This window comes from Bufo gargarizans, chromosome 2 (assembly GCF_014858855.1).
Source record: "Bufo gargarizans isolate SCDJY-AF-19 chromosome 2, ASM1485885v1, whole genome shotgun sequence".
NCBI classification, from domain to species: Eukaryota; Metazoa; Chordata; class Amphibia; order Anura; family Bufonidae; genus Bufo; species Bufo gargarizans.
In genome coordinates, this window is record NC_058081.1 from 648,954,738 (window position 1) to 648,977,952 (window position 23,215).

A 23,215-nucleotide genomic window follows, 5' to 3' on the forward strand; every position below is an offset into this window, starting at 1 on the left:
TGCACCACCATTGAACACAACCCTGGTGTCCAAGAACTGAATGTCCGTTCTGGAATGGACGAGAGTGAACTGTAAATTGGGATAATGACTGTTTAAAAAGGCATGAAACGCAATCAGCTCCACCTCGCTGCCTGTCCATATGAGGAAGATGTCGTCGATATATCTCCACCACCTCAGCACATGGCTGAAGTGGTGGGACAGATAGACGACATCCTCCTCATAACTCCGCATGAAAATGTTCGCATAAGTAGGGGCCACGTGGGACTCCATGGCCACACCCCGCTGTTGCAAATAATAGACATCCTTAAAAAGAAAATAGTTATGGTGAAGAACAATATTAAGCAAATCAATGATGAAATCTGAAGCACAAGAGGTGTAAGGGGACTTCATAAGCATTTTCCTGACTGCCTGGACACCACTCTCATGTGCTATGGACGTGTAAAGTGATGTAACATCGAATGATGCCAACATCATTGAATCCACCTGTGACACATCAGTATCCCGTAACTTTAAAAGAAAATCTGATGTGTCCTGTATATAGGAGGACCTACCGGTAGAGAATTCTCGCAGTACTTTGTCCAGAAAGATAGCTATGTTGCTGAGGATGGAATCCGACCCCGAGACGATCGGACGTCTCGGGGGATCAATGAGGGTCTTGTGAATCTTGGGCAGCACATAAATCACAGGAGTGACTGGATGTGCCACCTCAAGAAACTCACAAAGACCCCCATCGATAATACCAGCAGCCATGGCATCCTTCAGACAACTGCAGATAACGCCAGCTATCTTGAACCTGGGATCAGAGTCCAAGACTTTATAGACATGTGGGTCACCTAGTTGTCGCATGACCTCTTGTACATATTTGTTGGTGTCCATCACCACAACAGCACCACCCTTGTCCGTAGGCTTCAGAACAAGGGTGGGGTCAGATCTCAGAGCATCAAGAGTCTCTATCTCAGCGCTAGTCAGATTCGGGCGTCTAAAGTAAAGATCCCCCTGAACGGAAGACCTGAGTTCAGAAAGCCCCCGTCTGACTGCACTGATATATGCCTCAACAGTTGGTTCATTGATGTTAGGTGTAAAATTACTCTTCAAAAATAGATTGAGAGATCCCAGTGTGAATTCACTAGTCTGGGGTCTCTCAACACTGATCTTATTATGATGCCATACTTTAACCCCTTCACGTCTGCAATCTGTATATATACGTGATAGCTGCACATACCCCGTGCAGCTACCACGTATATAAACGTTCTGGCAGCTCTTTAATCCAAGCGCTGCAAAGCGCTTGGATTAAAGCTTCTGCCCCTGCCCTGTATGCTGTCACGGACAGCATACAGTGCAGTAATGCCGGCAAGGGACCAATCAGAGTGGCCCCTTGCCGGCAATCGATCCGATTGGTTAGTCTGTGCAGACTAACCAATCGGATCGCGGCAGTGTTAAATGCCGGTTTCAGGCTCTGATCTGCGCTCTGCAGATCAGAGTCTGAAAGCAGATAGTGTACCTCATGCCCCCCGATTTGTGCCCCTCCAAGCACTTAGTGCAGATCTGTGCCCCCTCATCTGTGCCCCGCTGATCTGTGCCCATGCACTTATGCGGTCCGCCGCCTCCCCGCCCCCTGCATTAATTTTCAAGCCGCCCCTTCCTGCCCGCCTCCCTCGATATTATGGGCAGCCTCCCGGAACCCCCCTCTTTCCTGCGCTGCCCCCCCCCCATCCCCCTGCTGTGTGCGATGGCGGCGGCTCAATTACTGAGCCGCCGCCATCAGCAGAGAGTGTCAGCTCTATGCTGACACTCTCCTGTAACCCCTATAGATGCCGCGGTTGCGGCATCCATGGGGTTAACAGAGGGAGGGAGCTCCCTCTCTCCACCATCGGGGCTGCAGCGCTGTGATTGCAGCACCCGATGGTTGCCATGGCAACCGGACGCTTTGCAAAAGCGTCTGGTTGCCATGGCAAAGGCGTCCAGTGCTGCCACCTACAGGCAATCTGGAAGTACTATACTTTGCAATGCAAGAGCATTGCAAAGTATAGTACAACTATCAGCCCCACTGGATCTTCAAGATCCAAGAGGGAACTGATAAAAAAAAAGTGAAAATAATAAAAGTAAAAATAAAGAAATAAATAAAAATGTAAATTAGAAAAAAGAAATTGCCTTTTCCTATAAAAAAATGAACAAATAAAATAAAATACACATATTAGGTGTCGCCGCGTCCGTAACGACCATCTCTATAAATATATCACATGATAGACCCCGTCCGATAAACACCATAAAATTAAAATTAAAAAAACTGTGCCAAAAAAGCTATATTTGTCACCTTACATCACAAAAAGTGCAACAGCAAGCGATCAAAAAGGCGTATGACTCCCAAAATAGTACCAATCAAACCGTCACCTCGTCCCGCAAAAAATGATACCCTATTTAAGACAATCGCCCAAAAAATAAAAAAGCTATGGCTCTCAGACTATAGAGACACTAAAACATCATTTTTGGGGTTTCAAAAATGCTATTATCGTGTAAAACTTAAATAAATAAGAAAAAGTATACATATTAGGTATTGCCACGTCCGTAACGATCTTCTCTATAAAACTATCACATGACCTAACTCCTCAGATGAGCGCTGTAAAAATAAATAAATGAAAACTGTTCCAAAACAGCCAATTTTTGGGTCACCTTGCCACATAAAGTGTAATAATGAATGATCAAAAAATCCTATGTACCCAAAAATGGTACCAATAAAAACCTCAACACTTTCTGCAAAAAACGAGCCCCTGCACAAGACGATCGGCACAAAAATAAAAAACATATGGCGTTCAGAAAACCAATCCAGCACAATTTACCTTCCAAAAACCATATGGCATTCCTTTCCTTCTACGCCCTGCCGTGTGCCCGTACAGCAGTTTACGACCACATGTGGGGTGTTTATGTAAACCGCGGAATCAGGGTAATAAATTATGAGTTTTGTTTGGCTGTTAACTCTCAATGTGTTAAAGAAAAAAAATATATAAAATGGAAAATCTGCCAAAAATGTGAAATTTTGAAATTTCATCTCCATTTTCCTTTAATTCTTGTGGAACGCCTAAAGGGTTAACAAAGTTTTTAAAATCAGTTTTGAGTAACTTTAGGGGTGTAGTTTCTACAATGGGGTCATTTATGGGGGTTTCCACTATGTAAGCCCCACAAAGTGACTTCAGACCTGAACTGGTCCTTTAAAAAGTGGGTTTTGGAAATTTTCATAAAAATTATAAGAATTGCTTCTAAACTTCTAAGCCTTCTAACGTCCTAAAAAAATAAAATGACATTTCCAAAATGATGCCAACATAAAATAGACATATGGGGAATGTTAAGTAATAAATATTTTATTAGGTATCACTTTCTGTTTTAGAAGCAGAGAAATTGAAATTTGGAAAATTGTGAATTTTTCCACATTTTTGGTAAATTTGGGATTTTTTCCTAAATAAAGGTGAAATTTATTGACTCAAATATATGACTATCATGAAGTACAATGTGTCACGAGAAAACAATCTCAGAATGGCATGGATAAGTAAAAGTGTTCCAAAGCTATTACCACATAAAGTGACGCATGTCAGATTTGAAAATTTTGACCTGGACATTGGGGCATCAATGACCCTTGGTCATGAAAGGGTTAAGTTTGATGCAGCGAAAAAAAGAAAAACAACTTAGATTCCAGTTCAAACCAGTTCACAGAGGAACTGGGGCAAAATGAAAATCCTTTCGATAGGACACTCACTTGTGTGGAAGTCAATTCTTTAGAAGACAGATTGACAACAGTCATTTTTTCTTCTCCACGTTGCTCCTGGTTACCGCAGGACAATTCTTGTTGCTCCGCAACCTGTCTGGACCCCCTGTGTCCACGTCCACCTCTCCTAATGCGTCGCCCCGACTTGCTGGAGTCTGTGGAGCCTGGTCTAAAAAAGACTGTTCGCCATTAGGAGAAATCTGTGTGGTCTTCCTTCTTTTCCTGATATCCTTCTGTGTATTAAACTGTCGCTCCGACTGCCAGTTATAGATATTGCCCTTTTTATAATCTTCAGTGTCTCTGCACCACTTGATTCTTTTGGATCCTCGACCATGTGCCTCAGCCCAGATGTGGCGGTGACAGGTCTAAGCTACTTAAGCGTAGGGAACTTGGCTGGATCCATAGGCTCAATAGCCTCAGACCTAATGGATTCAACATAGAATTTAACTTTGGGGAGGTTTTGTGAGGATTGGCTTGCCTCCCATGTCCAGCAGGCTATGTTACGGTGTTTTTGTGTACACACTGAGAGTATGTATTTATTTCAAAATCTGTTGGATCAACAGTAATCTTATCCCTTTTTTTGTTTCTTTCACAGATCACCTGTATTCACTATGTTGAGGGATTGAGCTCAAGGATGAAGCGGACACATCATTCTATACGGGAGGGTGATACTTCTAGCAACTATGCGCTCTCTTTGTACTAAAAATGTCTTGGTTTGTTTTTTATATGTTAAATTTTTTTTCCACTGCCGGATCCGGTGTGCACCGGGGGACTGGTCCCTGTATACGTTTTTTTGGGCCGCGATGGTGTTATTGTAATCATATCATCTCTCTGGTACAGATTTGCTCTGTGATACCTGGGTACTAGCTGGAGGAGAACCCTCCTGGGTATGAGAGCGACCAGACACCCTTGACGGATACCCCCCTGTACATCACGCTTTACCGTGGTGTTAGTGGGCTCCAGTCAGGATATAGTATGGGGACGATCTGGTTTCCGGGCCGTCTGCATTAGTCTGGATCGCAATACCCTGCTGTACTACAATGTTGGTGTCTGAATACAGGATATGGGCATCTCTCCAGTTTCTAAGATGGCGTCCTGAGATTGGATGCACATTGGGCATGCGCCGTAATGCACCTAGGCCGTACATAGTGGAGCTGTGGTGACGCAGGAGCGGAGGCCGCTTTGATGATGCTCGGCGTCCTACAGCTGCCACTGCCCCCTGTTTGATGCTACGCCGCTCCGGAGCAGTGGTATGTTCATCTTTGTCTAAACGATCGCATAGATTGGATCCCTCACCGCTAACATGTGTCCTCTGGATCGTCCCTTTGCTTCTCCCTCGGTATGTTTTTATATTCACTGGACGCATCCATCGATTGTTTACTTTTCTAATGTACCTGATCGATGGGTCCGCTCCCTCACTCAAGTATGCAAATGTTTAATATGTATGCCTGATCGATGTTCTTAGTTAGGTATGCAAATACGAGATATATGTAATTTATTTCATTTGCCCTATCATGCACTTGTACCATTGTATCTTATGTTTTTGTAATTGTTACTTTTGTAACACGCCCCCTGGGTGTGGCGTGATCACATGATCTGCACTTTGATTAACTCGCCCATATATTTGCCGTCACTTGATTTGTACCTTTGCTGGAGAAAGGCTCCGTTTTGGAGCCGAAACGTTGCACCGTATGGTTGAATAAAGAATAACCTCACCTTCATCTAGCTGGAGTGCCGTCCTTTTTCTGGATTTATTGATTGGGGTAAGAAGTCGATTCCCCTGGAACGTGCACCCATTTTTCCCATTGTAGTCAGTGCCGCCATTTTTATATATATATATATATATATATATATAAAAAATAATACGCAACAGTTTAGTTTTTACTCCTTCATACATTGCTGGTTCTTCTCCTTCATGCTCATCACTGCCCCGTGTGTCTAGGACATGTACAACTGCAGAAGATTTATCAAGAGAACAGCAGAGAGTGTTACAGATCAGCGAGTGAGTGTGGACCCACTGTGACAACCAACGTTTGCCTTTGGGCTAAACCATAAGGGAGTTATTCCCTCTTTAACCCCTGCACAGGGATCTGGACTTTGCCGCAGGGGAACAACCAGACTGCTACCACCTAGGATAGTCCCAGTATAGTTGGCAGCTGACCTACTGGGGTCAAGGTCCCTGGTGCAAGCACCAGGAGCTCAGGATACCAAGAAACACACCAAAACCAAAAGTAAGGTCTGGACAGTCACTTGATTGCTGTTTTAGAGGTCCAGGAAGCACACACAGGACAGACTGGCTGGCAGGGTGGTAGTGCAGACACAGGCATGGCAAGCTGGGTGTTGGCAAGAATACAGACAAGGGCCGACGAACTGAGTTAACTCAAGATACAAACAAAACTGAAAGTGCAGGACTGAAGAAACACTGGAAACAAAAGGCAGGAGAAATCGCAAACAAATTGAAGCACTAGCCATTGGCTGGGGAAGGATTGGCAAGCAAGGGCAACTGGCCCTTTGAGAGCGTGCGCACACCCTAAGGAGACAGACAATGGAGCACTGGGAAGCAGCAGGGAGGCGACAGCTTGCACAGAACGCCTGAACAGGACAGCGCTGGGCAGGAACCATGGGCATAACACAGAGCAGTCATTCCAATCCTCCACCCACTATGATCATGAGATTACCTTACAGTGAGAAATAAAATGACATTACTTTCCCTGTCATTCAGCTATTTTAGGACTTTGTGCTGGCTACTAGAAAAACACAACATTTTGTACTTAGAGGACCTTTCATGCGATTTTATAAAGGGAGATATATACCTGTACTTGCCGGGTACCCCCACTGATACTGCCTCCCTACTTGTTTTTTTAAAATATGGCTCCTATGGCCCGCCCGATTTCTCCGGCTCAGTATGCTAATACTGAGCATCGGCGCAATAAGGAGGAGACCGAGTCTCTCTCCGTGGGCGTCTCCTTCTCCCTGGCTGTAGCTGTCCAATCGCAGCACAGAGCGTCACAGCCAGGGAGGTTTTATCTCGCAAGTATAGGTATTTATCTACCTTAATTTAAAAAATATATAAAAATAAAAATCGCATGAAAGGTCCTCTTTAATTTTTCATTTCATACATAGTACTGTCGAAATAAGAAAATAAAAGCCAAAAGCTCTTTTTTAGGTTTATTCCCGATCAGACACACCTCATACGTCTCATCACTGCCGTTAACACCAGCAGATCTTTATAGTATTAAGTGCTACAGTTTGAGTGCAATATCACTAGAGATCAGGTGAAGAATTAATGGACCGTTTGGTACAGAAAGCTCAAGATAAATTATCTGGAACTGCCTTCAAAAGAAGGTCTGAATACGAGGGACTGCTCATCTCCACTACAAGTGCAAAGTATGCCACCCACTGTCTATGGGAGGACTTAATCTTTAAGAACCAATGGGGCCTTTACTTGATCAACCACATCTTTTCCCAACAAGGCATCCACAATGGCCAAGGCAAATTCAAAACTGGTGCCAGGTCCACGACTGGTGATGAAATGTCCATCCCTCTCCACTCTATTTTCAGAGTACTTGTAGTGATCTGAAGGAAGATGAAACCAGAGGGTTAAATAGGGAAAAATAAAACCATAAAGCGCGTGTGTGTGTGTGTATATATATATATATATATATATATATATATATATATATATATATATATATATATATACACATACAGTTGCAAGAAAAAGTATGTGAACCCTTTGGAATGATATGGATTTCTGCACAAATTGGTCATAAAAGGTGATCTGATCTTCATCTAAGTCACAACAATAGACAATCACAGTCTGCTTAAACTAATAACACACAAAGAAAAAACATTCACAGTGCAGGTGGAAAAAGTATGTGAACCCTTGGATTTAATAACTGGTTGAACCTCCTTTGGCAGCAATAACTTCAACCAAACGTTTCCTGTAGTTGCAGATCAGATGTGCACAACGGTCAGGAGTAATTCTTGACCATTCATCTTTACAGAACTGTTTCAGTTCAGCAATATTCTTGGGATGTCTGGTGTGAATCGCTTTCTTGAGGTCATGCCACAGCATCTCAATCTGGTTGAGGTCAGGACTCTGACTGGGCCACTCCAGAAGGCGTATTTTCTTCTGTTTAAGCCATTCTGTTGTAGAGCTTCAGCTGGTGGACAGATGGCCCTAAGTTCTCCTGCAAAAGGTCTTGATAAACTTGGGAATTTATTTTTCCTTCTATGATAGCAATCCGTCCAGGCCCTGACGCAGCAAAGCAGCCCCAAACCATGATGCCCCCACTACCATACTTCACAGTTGGGATGAGGTTTTGATGTTGGTGTGCTGTGCCTCTTTCTCCACACATAGTGTTGTGTGTTTCTTTCAAACAACTGAACTTTGGTTTCATCTGTCCACAGAATATTTTGCCAGTACTGCTGTGGAACATCCAGGTGCTCTTGTGCAAACTGTAAACGTGCAGCAATGGTTTTTTTTTGGACAGCAGTGGCTTCCTCTGTGGTATCCTCCCATGAAATCCATTCTTGTTTAGTGTTTTACATATCGTAGATTCGCTAACAGGGATGTTAGCATATGCCAGAGACTTTTGTAAGTCTTTAGCTGACACTCTAGGATTCTTCTTCACCTCATTGAGCAGTCTGCGCTGTGCTCTTGCAGTCATCTTTACAGGACGGCCACTCCTAGGGAGAGTAGCAGCAGTGCTGAACTTTCTCCATTTATAGACAATTTGTCTTACCGTGGACTGATGAACAGCAAGGCTTTTGGATATACTTTTATAACCCTTTCCAGCTTCATGCAAGTCAACAATTCTTAATCGTAGGTCTTCTGAGAGCTCTTTTGCGCGAGGCATCATTCACATCAGGCAATGCTTCTTGTGAAAAGCAAACCCAGAACTGGTGTGTTTTTTTATAGGGCAGGGCAGCTGTAACCAACACCTCCAATCTCATCTCATTGATTGGACTCCAGTTGGCCGACACCCGACTCCAATTAGCTCTTGGAGAGGTAATTAGTTTAGGGGTTCACATACTTTTCCCAGCTGCACTGTGAATGTTTACATGGTCTGTTCAATAAAAACATGGTAACATTTAATTCTTTGTGTGTTATTAGTTTAAGCAGACTGTGATTGTCTATTGTTGTGACTTAGATGAAGATCAGATCACATTTATGACCAATTTGTGCAGAAATCCATATCATTCCATAGTTTTTCTTGCAACTGTATATTTATATGAGGCAGACTGCTACACGTGCCTGTACAACGCACCCAAATGTAAATGGTTGAAATTTATTTTTATTTTTTTACTATTTGGCTGTGGAGAGGTCACCGCTGCAGCCACCGATTGGTTGAGTGGCATTCCCTGGCTTGTCAAAAACGGCACAGGAAATGCAGTCGGAGCAGCAGCAGATCAGAGAGAAGAGTATAAAGATCCTTTATTTTTGCAACCATTTACAGGCCATGGAACACTGATTTCATTGGACTGGTATACCCCTATAAGATATTCCCTCATGAATAGATGAGTCAAATGAGACTGTCAGCTCCCAATACTGCACTGGCTGAAGTGCCCCGGTACAATGCCAGCCACAAAACCCATAGGCAAAATGGCAAAGTAGCCAAATTACAAGTCACTAAGCAGACAGACTACTCACGGGAACTCCATCACAAGAAGATGTATTACCCCTGGACCCCATAAGGTATAGTCTGGGGATCAGCAACCTCCGGCACTCCAGCTTTTCTGAAAATACAACTCTCAGACTCCACCTTTCACTTCTATGGGAGTTACAAGAACAGTCAAGTACGTGTGCATGCTGGGAGTTGTAGTAGTAGAGTGCCAAAGGTTGCTGATCCATAGTATAGTGATAAAGGACACAGTACCTCCAGTCATCATTTTGTCTTTAGCCAGGGGATGTGTAGTCACACTTCTTCCAAATCCTACTCCATGAGCCAGCAGCGCAGTTGGACCTATGAACAGTAAAGATTATAAATTACTTAACGGTAATAGTTTTTTCCTCTAGCCTCCACAGCGGCATGGATTCATAGGAGGATACCCCGCCTCCCCTAGGGACAGGAAACAACGTGGAGATCTTTAAATAGCCCCCTCCCCTAACCTGCTCCTGTGACAGACTGAGAAACTCTGAAAAAGGATGCAACATAATGTTATTTATCTATTTTTCAAATAAATCAAAATACGGCATCAAATTATTACATAAATGTGGGTGGAAAATTTCCCGTGTTGCTGTGGAGGCTAGAGAAAAAAAAAAAAACAATTACAGGCAAGTTGTTGTAATCTTTCCAAACGCCTCCACAGCTGCACGCGTTTATAGAAGGAATAACAGAGAAATTAAATGACTAGGGTGGGACCACTGCAGATTACACTCTGCAAGAAAACGATAAGTCCCTATTTTTTTTTTTTTTTTAAAACATCTAAAAATCGATAGTGTAAAAAAAAAATAAAAAAAAAAAAATATAAAAAAAAATTAATAAAAAGGAGGTCGAAGGCGAAGACCAGGTGGCTGCCTGGCATATTTGTCCCAGAGAGACGTCCCCCGACTCTGCCCAGGAAGCTAAGACTGATCGAGTTGAATGAGCTTTTAGTCTCTTTGGAGGAATGACATCTTTGAAGCTGTAGCAAAAAAGGATTGCTGATCCATCTTCCGATGGTGGTCTTGCTTGCCGCTTGTCCTCTATTTGGCCCAGCAAACTGAATGAAGAGTCTGTCTGTCTTCCTGAGAGTTTGTGTTGTCTTAAGGTAAGCTAACACACATCTGCGAACATCCAGATTATGAAAACGCCTCTCTTCCAGACAACCTGCCGAAGAACTGAACGATGACAACGAAACTTCTTGCAGACAGTGAAATTTTGAGACAACCTTAGGTAAAAAAGAGGGAGAGTGTTTCAGCACTATCCTGTCATCTCTTACAGTTAGATTGGGAGGTCTACATGAAAACGCTTGTATTTCGCCCACTCTTCTAGCTGTAGTAATTGCAATGAGGAAAATAGTTTTAAACAGACAGCAATCTTAAAGGAATTTCAGATAACGGCTCAAATGGGGAAATCGATTAAAACTGACAATACTAAATTTAGGTCTCAAGTAGGGACTGTGGTTCTGACTATAGGTTCATTTCTCCGTTCCCCTTTTACAAATCTTTTAGGAAGATGTAGATCTGCCAACTTTGTATCTAGAAAGGCACTTAGAGCTGAGATATGGACTTTATCGATACTGACTTTTAAACCTTTGTTTAGGCCTTCTTGCAGGGATTCTAGAATGACAGATACCTCTAGGGCCTCAGCTGATTTTAAACTATCTTTGGAAAATTTTAAAAAAGCCTCCCAGACTCTATGGCAGGTCTGGCCAACCTGTGGCTCTCCAGCTGTTGTAAAACTACAATTACCACCATGCCCTGCTGTAGGATGATCGTTGTAGGCTGTCTGGGCATGCTGGGAGTTGTAGGTAAATCTTAGATATTATAGGTTTTAGACTACATAAAATAGTACAAATTCCCGCCTCCAAAAGACATTTTTTCCTCAACAATTCCTGCTCAGGTTCCAAGCTGCCAGACGTAGTTGTGCTGACTTGGGGTGTAAGACTGGACCCTGATGAAGGTCTGGAAGAGGCGGCAGAATCCAATAATCCCCTGCTGACATGTTCAATAGTGGGGGAAACCAAGATCCTCTTGGCCAATATGGAGCAACTAGGATTAGTTTGGACTTTTCTTGTAACACTTTTGACAGAATTTTGGGTATTAGGACAAACAGGGGAAATGCGTACAGGATCTCGTTCAGCCAAGGATGGGAGAGTGTATCCACGAACAAAGGACGATCTTTGTAGGATAGGGAACCAAATTTATCCGTCTGTTATCTGCCAGGTCACAAACAGGTCTAGGTGTGGTATCGATCACTGTTATCTGAAGAAAAAACTGTCGATTTAAACTCCATTCTCCTTCTCTCAAGGTATCTTTGCTTAGAAAATCTGTGATCCTGTTGTCTTTTCCCCTTATATGGGCTGCCGTAAAAGACTGTATATTCCTTTCTGCCCATTGAAAGATTTTTCTTCATACCTTTGCTAAGGATGCAGTTTTGGTACCTCCCTGTTTATTCAGGTAGGTGACTGTAGTGATGTTGTCTGATAGGATTTTTATATCTCTTCCTTTTACTTCCAAATGAAGGGCTTCCCACACTGCCGATAACATCCCCTGTGCTACAGACAGGTCTGAATGAGACCCCTAACCGGATCTGCTGGCGTCTGTTAGGTTTCTTTTGTCTAGCCACCATATTAAAGAGTATTTTACTTGCTGAGGGACTCACTTTCTTTTCTAACGAGAATATGCTTTTGTTCCAGTTTTTTTTTTAAAGAACGCTTGTAGGACCCGAGAGTATGCTTGTGCCCATCTTACTGCAGGGATTGAAGATGACATAAGGCCCAGCACCTTCATCACTACCCGAATAGCCACTCTTCTCCTGCTCAGAAACTGAGAAAATTCTTGGTTGATTTTTGATAGCTTTTCTACTGGTAGGAAAAAGTCCAACAGCATGCCAAGAAAAACCTTCCTCTTTTTGGCATGAAGATCTGATTTTTCTAGATTTACAATCCAGCCTCGGTCTTTCAGTTCAAGTGATTCTCCAATTTTTATTTTTAATTTTGCAATGAGGAAATCATCCAGATAAGGGATAACAAGTATCCCTTTCCGATGTAGACTTGCTACTACCTCTGACATCATCTTTGAGAAGACTCTGGGGGCTGACGGTAGGCCAAAGGGAGGGACCTGGAATTGAAAATGGAACACCTTTTTCCCCAACTGAACTGCAAACCTTAGATATTTGTGATGACCGCTGCATATAGGGATATGATAATATGCATCTGTCAGATCCAAGGTTGCCATATAAAAAAAGTCTTTCCCGAGAAGATTTATTGTAGATTTTATCGTTTCCGTATTTTGAAACGCTTGTACTGGACCTGACAATTTAGACCTTTTAAATTTAGAATTGGGCTGTGAGAGCCATTTGGTTTTCTCACTAGGAATATTGGGGGGGGGGGGGGGGGAAGCATGTCTCTTCTCCAGGTGGAACAGGAAAGATGGCTTTTTTTTCTGAAGCAGAATCATCAGTTGATTTATAAGTACTGACTGATCTTTTTTTTAGCTCCTTGGTAATGCAAAAAAACATTTTGAGAAGGGGAGGAAAATTCTATTTTTAGACCTGACGATATTACATCTAATACCCAGGGGAATCTGGAGATTTTTATCCAGGGTGGAAAAAAAAAGTTTTAGCCTTCCTCCTACTGCACTTCTGGAGTCATTGATTGCTAGGTTTTTGGGAGGAATTTGCTGGGTTAAAGAGAAATCTGTCTGTCATCTTCCTGAAAAAAATCTTTTTTCTGGTCCTGCCTGCCCCTTGTGGAGGAGCCGAAATTTTGTCTTTGACGAAAAGTTTTGGGTTCTGACGGAAAACCTTTTTTCCCCATTTGTGGCATTTTCAAGGATATCATTGAGTATGGACCCGAATACTGTCTCCTCCACGAGAGATACCGCATAATTTATTTTTAGGCTGAACCCCCTGACCATGACCTCAGCCACACCGCTCTTCTAGTGGCATTAGAGAAGGCTGCAGATCTGGCCGCCAGTTTTACATCATCTACAGAGGCATCTGCCAGAAAATTTGCTGCCTGTTTAAACAAGGAAGCAATAATATCTTCTCTTGGGGTTCCTGCCACTAAATGCTCCTCCATCTGGTTAATCCAAATGGCCATGGACCTGGCAGTATAAGTGGCTTCTACACTTGGTCTTAAAATGGCCATAGAAGCTTCCCAAGATCTTTTTAAAAGAGCTTCACTTTTTTTTGTCTATGCCTACATCCTCAAAAGGGAGAGCAGATTTTTTTTATTTTTGCTACCGCAGCATCAACTTTAGGACATTTATCCCAAAGGGTAGTATCCTCTTCAGAAAACGGATAATTCCTTTTAAAAATCCTGGAGACCCCAGGCTTTTCTCTGGGTCAGTCCATTTTTTATTAATAAAGTCTGATAATATTAGAATGCAGGGGAAAAACCCTTTTCCTCCCCCCCCCCCCCCAAGCCTCTAAACATAAGGTCCTGTATGGATTTTGGTTGTTTAGAGTCTTCCAGATTTAAGGTCGCTCATATGGTTTTTAAAAGAGAATCTGTCTCTTCAATGGAGCAAAGGGGACGACCGGACTCTTCTTCAGAGGAATCAGAGTCAGATCCGGAAAGTAACTCCCCTTCATACTTGCAAATCTTCCTCCTGCAGATCTATTTCAGAAGAGGCAGACATTGCTGACATGGGAGGTGGAAGGTTTTTGAGATGTGGATACCAATTTACGGTCCACAGCGCTGCTCACTTCCTCTTTGATAATGTTTCTGATATTATCCCGAAGGGAAGGAGATTCTTCTGATACAATTTTTTCCAAACATTTTACACAGAGGGGTTTTTTTATGACTGGGAGGCAGTCCCTTTTTGCAAATTGAAAATTTTTTGGTACGCTGAGAAGTTTCAGCTGATTTTGCGCATCCCTGACCTGGGGGAATATATAAAAATAAAAAATAAATTCAGAGGGAAGCAGCCCACCGAGATCTCGTCTGCGATCACATGACCCGCCCGTCCTATCGCGATGACGCGCACGGACGCTGCCTCCACTGGAGGACTTATGCCAGAGAAGCAGGAAGGGCCTCACCGCAAGCCCCGCGGCCCTGTTCTCCGCCCAGCACACTAGGAAGTGCTCCTTGGAAACTTCAGCTGGGCATTCAAGAAAACTCCTGCCGGTGTGTGCCCCTTCCAGGAGGATCTCCACACATCCCAGAGGGACAGGAAACAGCTGGAGCAGGTAAGGGGAGGGGGGCCATTTAAAGATCTCCACATTGCTTCCTGTCCCTAGGGGAGGCAGGGTATCCTGCTATGAATCTGTGCCGCTGTGGAGGTGTTTGGAAAACATACATTACCAGTCTATGGGCAGGATGCCCAGGATATACATGAGCCTGCAGCCTCTGGTCCCCCTACTTTGGCTGAACGTCTACCAAAACTATGCTTTCCATTGCCGTTTAGAGATTAACGAATTTCAGGTTATGAAATTAGTTTATGCTTTGTTTACTGGTAAAAGGTGAATTGCGTTATGGATTCCGTTACCATGGACCATAACGCAATTCTTATTCTTTCCGTCATAATAGAAGTCTATGGGCTGCAAAACAGATCCGTTCCGTTTCCGTTATGCTCCCCTGAGAATTTTAAAAACCATCAACCAGTCTAGTTGCATGTCCGCCATACTTAGATTAGTGACCCACAATGATTTTGGGTCCCCCCCCCCCCATCTGACGGTGCAGTATAACAGACTACGCTTCTGCAAACGACACTGCAGCTGTGGTGCCTTATAAGGATTTCAATCAAGCCTTTTTTTTTTTTTAAGGGTTTGAACTTATTGGCCCAGGCCTAAACATGCTTTTTGGGACCTCCTTTATTCTTAAAGCAGACCTCCTAGCTTAACACGTCAACCAGAGCACTGGAAATCCCATGTGAGGTGCATAGTGCAGACCTTCGGACTAGGATGCCATATAGCTAATAAGCCTCAATTACAGCAGACCACTTCAGTATTAAAGGGCATCTGTCAGCAGATTTGTACCTATGACACTGGCTGACCTGTTACATGTGGACTTGGCAGCTGAAGGCATCTGTGTTGGTCCCATGTTCATATGCGTCCGCATTACTGAGAAAAATGAGGTTTCAATATATGCAAATGAGCCTCTAGGAGCAACTGGGGCGTTGCCGTTACACCTAAAGGATCATCTCTCTATGCAACTGCCACACCCTCTGCAGTTTGACAGGGCCACGCAGTCTAAATGTGATCATGCCAAGCCCTGACTTCCCCTAAAGTCAATCAAAGTGGAGAGGGTGCAGCAGCTACAGGGACAGCAGAGCCACTAGGTGTAACAGCAACGCCCCCGTTGCTCCTAGAGGCTCATTTGCATATATACAATAATTTTTCTCAGAAGTGCGGGCACAAATGAACATGGGGCCAACACAGATGACTTCAGCCGCCAAATGTACATGCGCCAGGTCAGCCAGTGCCATAGGTACAAATCTGCTGACAGATGCCCTTTAAGATTGCATAGCCAAGCAACAAAGTGCCGGCAGTCTCCTGGAATAAATATTCATGATGCATTTAAATAAATGTATAGGAGAGAACAAATGCTGGTGGAGAGTCTAGAGGCTGCCATCCTACAGCAGGAGAAGGAATCGTGAGGGCCTATAGGTCATACAAAGGAGAGAAGTCTGCTATAAGAGGACACATGAGCCCTTACCAGGATTTTTTTCTCATAGTCTGGATGATATGGACTCCCTTTTAAGTTCTGTAAGTTGTGAAGTGCATCTTCCATGGATCCGATTTTATTTTTTTAACAGATCCCACAGATGATCAGATTAAGATCTAAGGCAATATAGGGGCCAAGTCATCACCTGCACTTTGACAGGTTCCTTATACCATTCCTGAATTTCTGCAGTGTGGACGCCCCATTATCCCGCTGAAAGGACCCTGCCATTATGGTATACCGCTGCCAAGGAGGGTGAACTTTGTCTTTACAATGTTTAGGTAGGTGGTACATTGCCCAAGGCATCACACTGCCTCCCACCGTGTATCCTAGTACAAACTCTTCCCCGGTAAGCGATGCACACGGACCCTGCTGTCCACATAGCTCAGTACTTCTCTTGCTCAGGTTATCCACATATTAGCACCAGACGCTGCATAGTAACCCAGCACTTTAGATGGCTAAATGCTTCCTAAGAACGCAGTCATCCCTAAAGACCCCACCGCCCTGTCCATAGGGAATAACAGAACCCACGAGGCCGCAGTTATGATGCACAGCAAACATCTGACCCCGCCAGCAACAGATAAAGTAGCATAAAATACAGACAAGATGCTCCCAGCCTGCCTTATTCCACTGTGGTGTAATAACCATGAATAGAGAACGCAGCGCTAACCTCAATGACCATGAGGGATACAAAGTACCGTATTTCTCGCCCTATAAGACACAGGAAGAGGGCCAGGATAGCAGCGCATCTTATAATGCAAATAGTAATGACTGCCTCCACTATAGAAGTGCTCATTAGTACAGTAGGACCAGGGAGCGGTGAATATGGCGGTGCTGGCTTTACTCACGGGTATTCTTCTCCAGGGGTGCTGGCGCTTTAGCGGTGTCCTGATAGGATATGTAAACGCACAGTATAACCCAACACTATGTAATATCAGGTCACCGTGCTGTAGGAAGAGTGCGCTGATCTCATGGGTGGCAGCAACATCTGGAGCAGGGGAGGTACATTTATTTTTTGTCTGATCTGGGACTGCTGAAAAATAATTTTTCTTATTTTCCTCTAACCTTAGGTGAGTCTTATGAGACGGGAAATATAGTAAATGCCATTCTGCAAAAAAATTTAAAATAAAAAAATGCGCCTAATAAATGCCATTCAGTGGCATGAAAAAAAAGGTACGAATGACCCTATGTTTGGATTCCCAAGTCCATCAGCTAATGGATTGAGATGGCAGCTGGTGGCATAAGAGCGGCCCCAGGTCTGCCATCAGTAGCTCCCCATTAGGAACACAGTGAAAAAGTGGTGCCGCTTGTCTCAGTAGATCAGAGGAACGAAGGAATTCCTGCCAATAGAGAATTTGTACTCCCTCTTCTTCGTTCCCCTGATCTACAGAGACCAGCAGCGCCACTTCTTTTTCACCTTGTTCCTGGTCTCCATGTCTGCTCAGTTCTCTGTCAGTGGTGGGAGATATTAAGACGCGCAGCAGAGTGTTGTGCCTCCTGCACAACCATTTCAGGTGAGCATCTTCTCCGCTTGCTCCAATTCCTTTTTCAAGTGGTCCTCCCAATGTGCGCTCCTCTTTTCTCTTAGATATCCCCCTAGTAGACCATGCCACAACCCCTGAAGGCACATCAGACAAAGGAAACGTGTCCATACCAGCACATATTGCAGCAATGAAACCCTTCTTGGCATCTTGTTCTTGTAAAACCTCCTTCACTGCAGGAGACTGGAAGAGAAAAAATGAAACATTACTTCATGTATTCTAAGTGAAGCATTCCCCAAATATGTGCGATTAGCAGGGACTCCGCACTTGAGCCTGCTGTGGTGAACCCTGCACATCTTGCATTACATAGATGGCCATTTTTCTGAGTATCCGCCGTGTGATAACACTACCCCCCACAAGTTCGGCTAAACCCCAGGAGTCAGAGAGGCAGCTCCTGTCTCAGTGAAAGGGAATTGTTGGGCGGAGGAGGTAGCCAAAAATCACTGGATTTATACAGCACCCAATACTTGCCCAGTTTGCAGTTGAGAACACCTTCAGCCCCCACCCCCCACCCCCCAAAAAAAATTACAAAAAAATAAATAAAAAATGTGTAGGAATAATACCTCCGACAGGTTCTGGGCACCGAGATTACCTCCGGGGAGCACTACAACATCATACGGGCCCTGGAAGGAAGAGACACTGATGAAAGACCAGACAAACCCAGCATCTCAAATACATACTGTAGAAAACACCAACATTTTTGGTGTCTGCCTAGGAGTCAATTTTATTTCAACACATTTTTAGGGGCCCACCATAAATCATGGGCCACATTAAAGGGGTTTTGCCATTAACTAATTTTCACCAAGTGCGTTTTCATCAATTACTTTTTTCCCCAATTTACATCCTTTGCAGTTTTCTCCTATCCCCCATGCTTGAATCCCACTTCCTGGTTTGTCATGTGACTGCTGTCCCGTTATGCCTTAGGGCAGTGAACTGTGTGCTGACATCAGCAGATCATGTGACACTAACCACGCCCCTTGTTCTTACCAATGACGCTTCCTACGGCCTACATTAGGCTACTTTCACACTTGCGTTCGCAATTCCGCTCGTGAGCTCCGTTTGAAGGAGCTCACGAGCGGACGCGAACGCCTCCGTCCAGCCCTGATGCAGTCTGAATGGAGCGGATCCGCTCAGACTGCATCAGTCTGGCGGCGTTCAGCCTCCGCTCCGCTCGCCTCCGCACGGACAGGCGGACAGCTGAACGCTGCTTGCAGCGTTCAGCTGTCCGCCTGGCCGTGCGGAGGCGAGCGGATCCGTTCAGACTTACAATGTAAGTCAATGGGAACGGATCCGTTTGAAGATGAGCCCATATGGCTCAATCTTCAAGCGGATCCGTCCCCCATTGACTTTACATTGAAAGTCTGAACGGATCCGCTCAGGCTACTTGCGAACTTAGAAATTTTTCTAAGTTATTAATGCAGACGGATCCGTACTGAACGGAGCCTCCGTCTGCATTAATATGATCGGATCCGTTCAGAACGGATCCGATCAAGCGCAAGTGTGAAAGTAGCCTTACAAGCCTCCGGTGCAGGATGTAGCCTACAGCAACTGAATATCAATATAGCTATGACATAGGGTGCGCTGGTAGGGGGATAACTTTAGAATAAGGCAGTTGATGGTAGTTGGGGACAGCTATATAACGGCGATATCACATGGGCGGGATTATACATTTATATTAGTGGCACACCACCATGGTGCAGCCATTGCTCCAGGTTCCTACAATGGGGATGGTTCATCAAAACAACCAATCATTTTAAAGGGGTAATTTCATGCCATACCACTAAAATACACCATCGCTTTATGATCACTGGTGGTCTGACCTCTGGGGCCCCCACAACCCACCGAATGAAGGCAGATTTAGTGCTATAGCCCTTCTAAGCCTTCAGTGCACAGCGATGCTCCTAGCCACCAGGCTGTGTGGACAGCTGCAGTCGGCCCCCATTGACTTGAATAGCCCACCATGCAGTTCCCTGCACAGTGGCTGGTCGCGGTATGAAGGCGATTTGGAGCCAAATCAATGCAGTGGCTACTTCATGCTCAAGACTGGCAAGTGTTCCAGAGGCCTTACCCGCCACCAATCAATCTGCCATCACGACATCAGTGAGAGATCACTATAAAAACTATAGGACCAGGTACGCCGTGTCATGGCTTGTGCAGGACCAAAGGGGAAGGAGCATGACACAGGGTCATAGTCCACCCTCTCAGAACCTGTACCAGGCATGTTACAGTGCTGCAGTTTTGCCTGGAGTGCTCCTTTAATTTGAAACGAACCCCACTCACTTTTAAACAACCATTTTACTTTGCATATCCTCTGTTTTACTCACTTTGTCTTGATCCCACCTGTGAACGGGTGACAGGTAGCTGATCAGGGGGGGTCTGACTGCTGGGACCCCCATCGATCACTAGAATGGGGTGATGGCCACACATGCACACTGCTGCTCCAGCAGAGTACAGCTCTCAGCCATCTATAGAGAACGAATGGAGAAGAAGCGTGCATGCGTGGCCATCACTCCAAGACCCCATTCGAGTGATATATGGGGGTCCTGGTGGTCCAACCCCACTGACCAGATACTGGTTACCTATCCACAGGATTGGTGATATTTTTGCATTTGCCTTTTTAGCACTCAATTGCTTAAAGGGGCCGTCCAGGTGTTTAATATTGATAGCCTATCCTCAGGATAGGTCCCCAACAGCCTAGGTGCAACTCAGTCCCACTCTAGTGAATAGGCTTGGGCTGCAATACCAAGCGTAACCACTGTACGGTGGACGGCGCTGTTCTTGGTAAACTGCAATGGGGCTGCAGTGCTCAAAGGAGGGCTGCAGCCTCTTTAAACTGCTTATCAGCCTGGGTGCTGGAAGTCGGACCCCCACCAGGCTATACGCCTCAGCCGTCTCTCAATGCTTGTTTAACTGGCAGCAAATTAAGTCAGCTACGTGTGCATGCGTTTGCACGTCTGCAGCAAAACTAATCCAGAACCGCTCAGGTCTAGACGTCCCGTAGTAAATCTCCTCCGGTGCATCGAACAATCTCATCTCCAGCACTTAAGAGGTTAAACTGTAGATGGGAAAATAACTGGCAGAAGAAGACTTCCTAAATTAGCCTGAGCCACGTCCCCCGGAGTGCCAAACATTCTGACCTTTAGAGCCGTCTGCGCCATTCACCTTTGTCATATAGAAGCTAAAATGTAATCAAACTGGGGGGGGGGGGGGGGGATAAATCCCCAGTGTGGACACTGGCCAAGGGCAGCCGTAAAATGGTCGACAGTTATGAGCAAAATGAAAACCACAGAAAATAATGGGATAGGCCTTCTAATGGCGGGGGAAGGGCAGCACAACTATTGCTCTTAGGCTCAATAAGAACAGTGCGACATCTCAGGAGAAGCCTTCAGTGCCAGGGCGCCAAACGTGACAAGACCGCCTCTGTGGCACTTGTGGTCTTTGGCTTGATAAACACCATCCCGCATGGTCATCCTAGGTAGGAATGCCTGGCTTGCTCTGCCCATCATCTATATAGTGCACTTAGCAGTAGATTCCCTTCATAGCGTCTCTGAACCAGAAAGAGGCCATTTCTCTCACTGATCGAAAAGGGGGTCGTCTCAAATCAAGACAAGCTTGCCCACTTAGGGAATATAGACATCATAGAAGGTTGTGCCCCACTGGGACCCCCTCTATATGGGCCAGAACTGGGAGCTGCCCTTGCCATGGACGCTAGGTTGGCTGTGTCTTCCCTAGGTGAGTCGGTTGTTTGCGGAGGACGACCTCTAATGGAAAGTGTTTGAGGTCACATCACCCCCGGGAACAATGGAGGAGCCATAGTCCTGCTAGGAGCTCAACAGGTCATGGCTGCTTTCTTATCAAAACAGCGCCACACCTGTCCACAGGTTGTGTGTAGTACTGCAGGTCAGTTCCACTCACTTCACTGAGATACAATACCACATACAACCCATGGACACAGGTGGCGCTGTCCTGGGAAGAAAGCAACCACCTATGAAGAGAATTAGGATCTAGTATCCAAAATTGCCGACCGATGCAAGAGGTCCCCCGCTCCCATCCACATGGGCCAGCACTGGTACAGCCCCCTGACTTACCTTTGTCCGGGCTTCCTCTAGGCTGGTGTCAGGACAGATGACCACGTCTCTGCTGCACTGAACCGGATCTTTCCCCGTCAATCCCGCAACCGTCACAATGATCTGTTCGGTACAAAAAATAATGGAAATTACCAGATGGCGGCTGACTGGGCCTCATTTTGGGATTCTGAAAGGATTTTTACAAGTATTTTCACCCTATTGGTGCACTTTGACGGAATAAAGGGAAACCCTACATCGCCTGCCCCCTCTATTAGCGAGAGACCAGCCTTCAATCACCTAAATGAAGGCCAGCTATTCCAGTGGGTGCTCGGCAGAGCTCGTGGCCTCAGCCATGTATGGCAACTGCGCCAATCACTGGAATCGGAAAACATGCTGTGGGTGAGACCATTGGTCCTATACAATAAGACCCCAAAAGCTATAGGGGTCTCTTCTTATTACCCTCTCATAGCACAGGACTACACTACAAGTGATAAGCCACGCCTACTCGGATGAAGCCACGCCCACGGCGCTATATAAATATCCATCACGTGAAGGGGTAGAGCGCCCTCTTATGGTACAGCGCGTCCTTTACCAGCAGCACAGATAAGGGGGCCGGTTTATTAGGCAGTGTGTGGCCTCTGTACACATGGCAGTGAGCCAGCAGCTGCGCCACTCACCCCGGCTCTCCTCATCACATCGGTGGGTATGACGGTCTCCATCTCCTCGGCCCCCTTGGCCAGGATCACCAGGGCTCTCTTACCGGCCATGACGCTGCTACGACGATCAGTCTGAAAGCACGGCACTTCCAGCAACACACCCCCTATAACCAAGACTACGGAGAACCACTAGGGACAAACGTGCAAAACGCGATGCTTCAAATAGATGTTTTTATCGCCATCTTGTGGTCGAGTCTAAGTATTACAGGTGACTGCGTTATACAGTATGTGCCTACATGGTGATTGGCTCCTTCTTTTGGCTGGGGCTCCTGGGCAGTTTACAGTTAGTGTATGTTCAGTGATTTCCATTGGCAGGGGGGATCTCAAGTCTCCCGGACATTCAGGGAGTCTCCCGCTATTAGATAGTGGCTCTCTGACGCCCGCATGTGAAACAATATATCCCAGAAAGGTTTACTTGCAGTAAACCATTCCGGCAACCTGTAGCAGTGTCCCCTTCTCGGCGCGTGCGCACAGTGCAAGAAGAAGCCGATGCCAGCAGTCCGCAACGGCGCATCAGGCTGAGCCTGTGTGCACGCGCGGGAGGAGGGAGAGGCGGCACTGAGGAGTAGAAGGCGGCGCTGGGCACGTACGACATACGGTCCGTAAAAAAAAAAACGGAACGGTCACGGAATAAAAATACGTTTGTGTGCATGAGGCTTTACATGGCCTCTACATGACCTTATTTCTACATGATCAGGCCTCATGCACACAACCGTATGTATTTAGCGGTCTGCAAAAAACGGATTTGCAAAAAATACAGATGACGTCCATGTGCATTCCGTATTTTACGGAACAGCTGGCCTCTAATAGAACAGT

At 45.3% G+C, this 23,215-nt stretch overlaps 1 protein-coding gene across 1 annotated transcript; it reads right to left on the reverse strand.

The window, feature by feature from the left end:
* Positions 1-6,912: 6,912 nt before the first annotated feature.
* On the reverse strand, positions 6,913-22,515 carry LOC122928893 (Parkinson disease protein 7 homolog). The gene is made up of 6 exons (XM_044282190.1): positions 22,361-22,515; positions 21,705-21,806; positions 18,180-18,239; positions 17,730-17,799; positions 9,640-9,726; positions 6,913-7,333 (listed from the first exon to the last, which is right to left on the reverse strand). Exons 1-6 carry the CDS (start codon positions 22,448-22,450, stop codon positions 7,173-7,175), a joined length of 570 nt encoding a protein of 189 aa, XP_044138125.1. The 5' UTR covers positions 22,451-22,515; the 3' UTR covers positions 6,913-7,172.
* Positions 22,516-23,215: the final 700 nt, after the last annotated feature.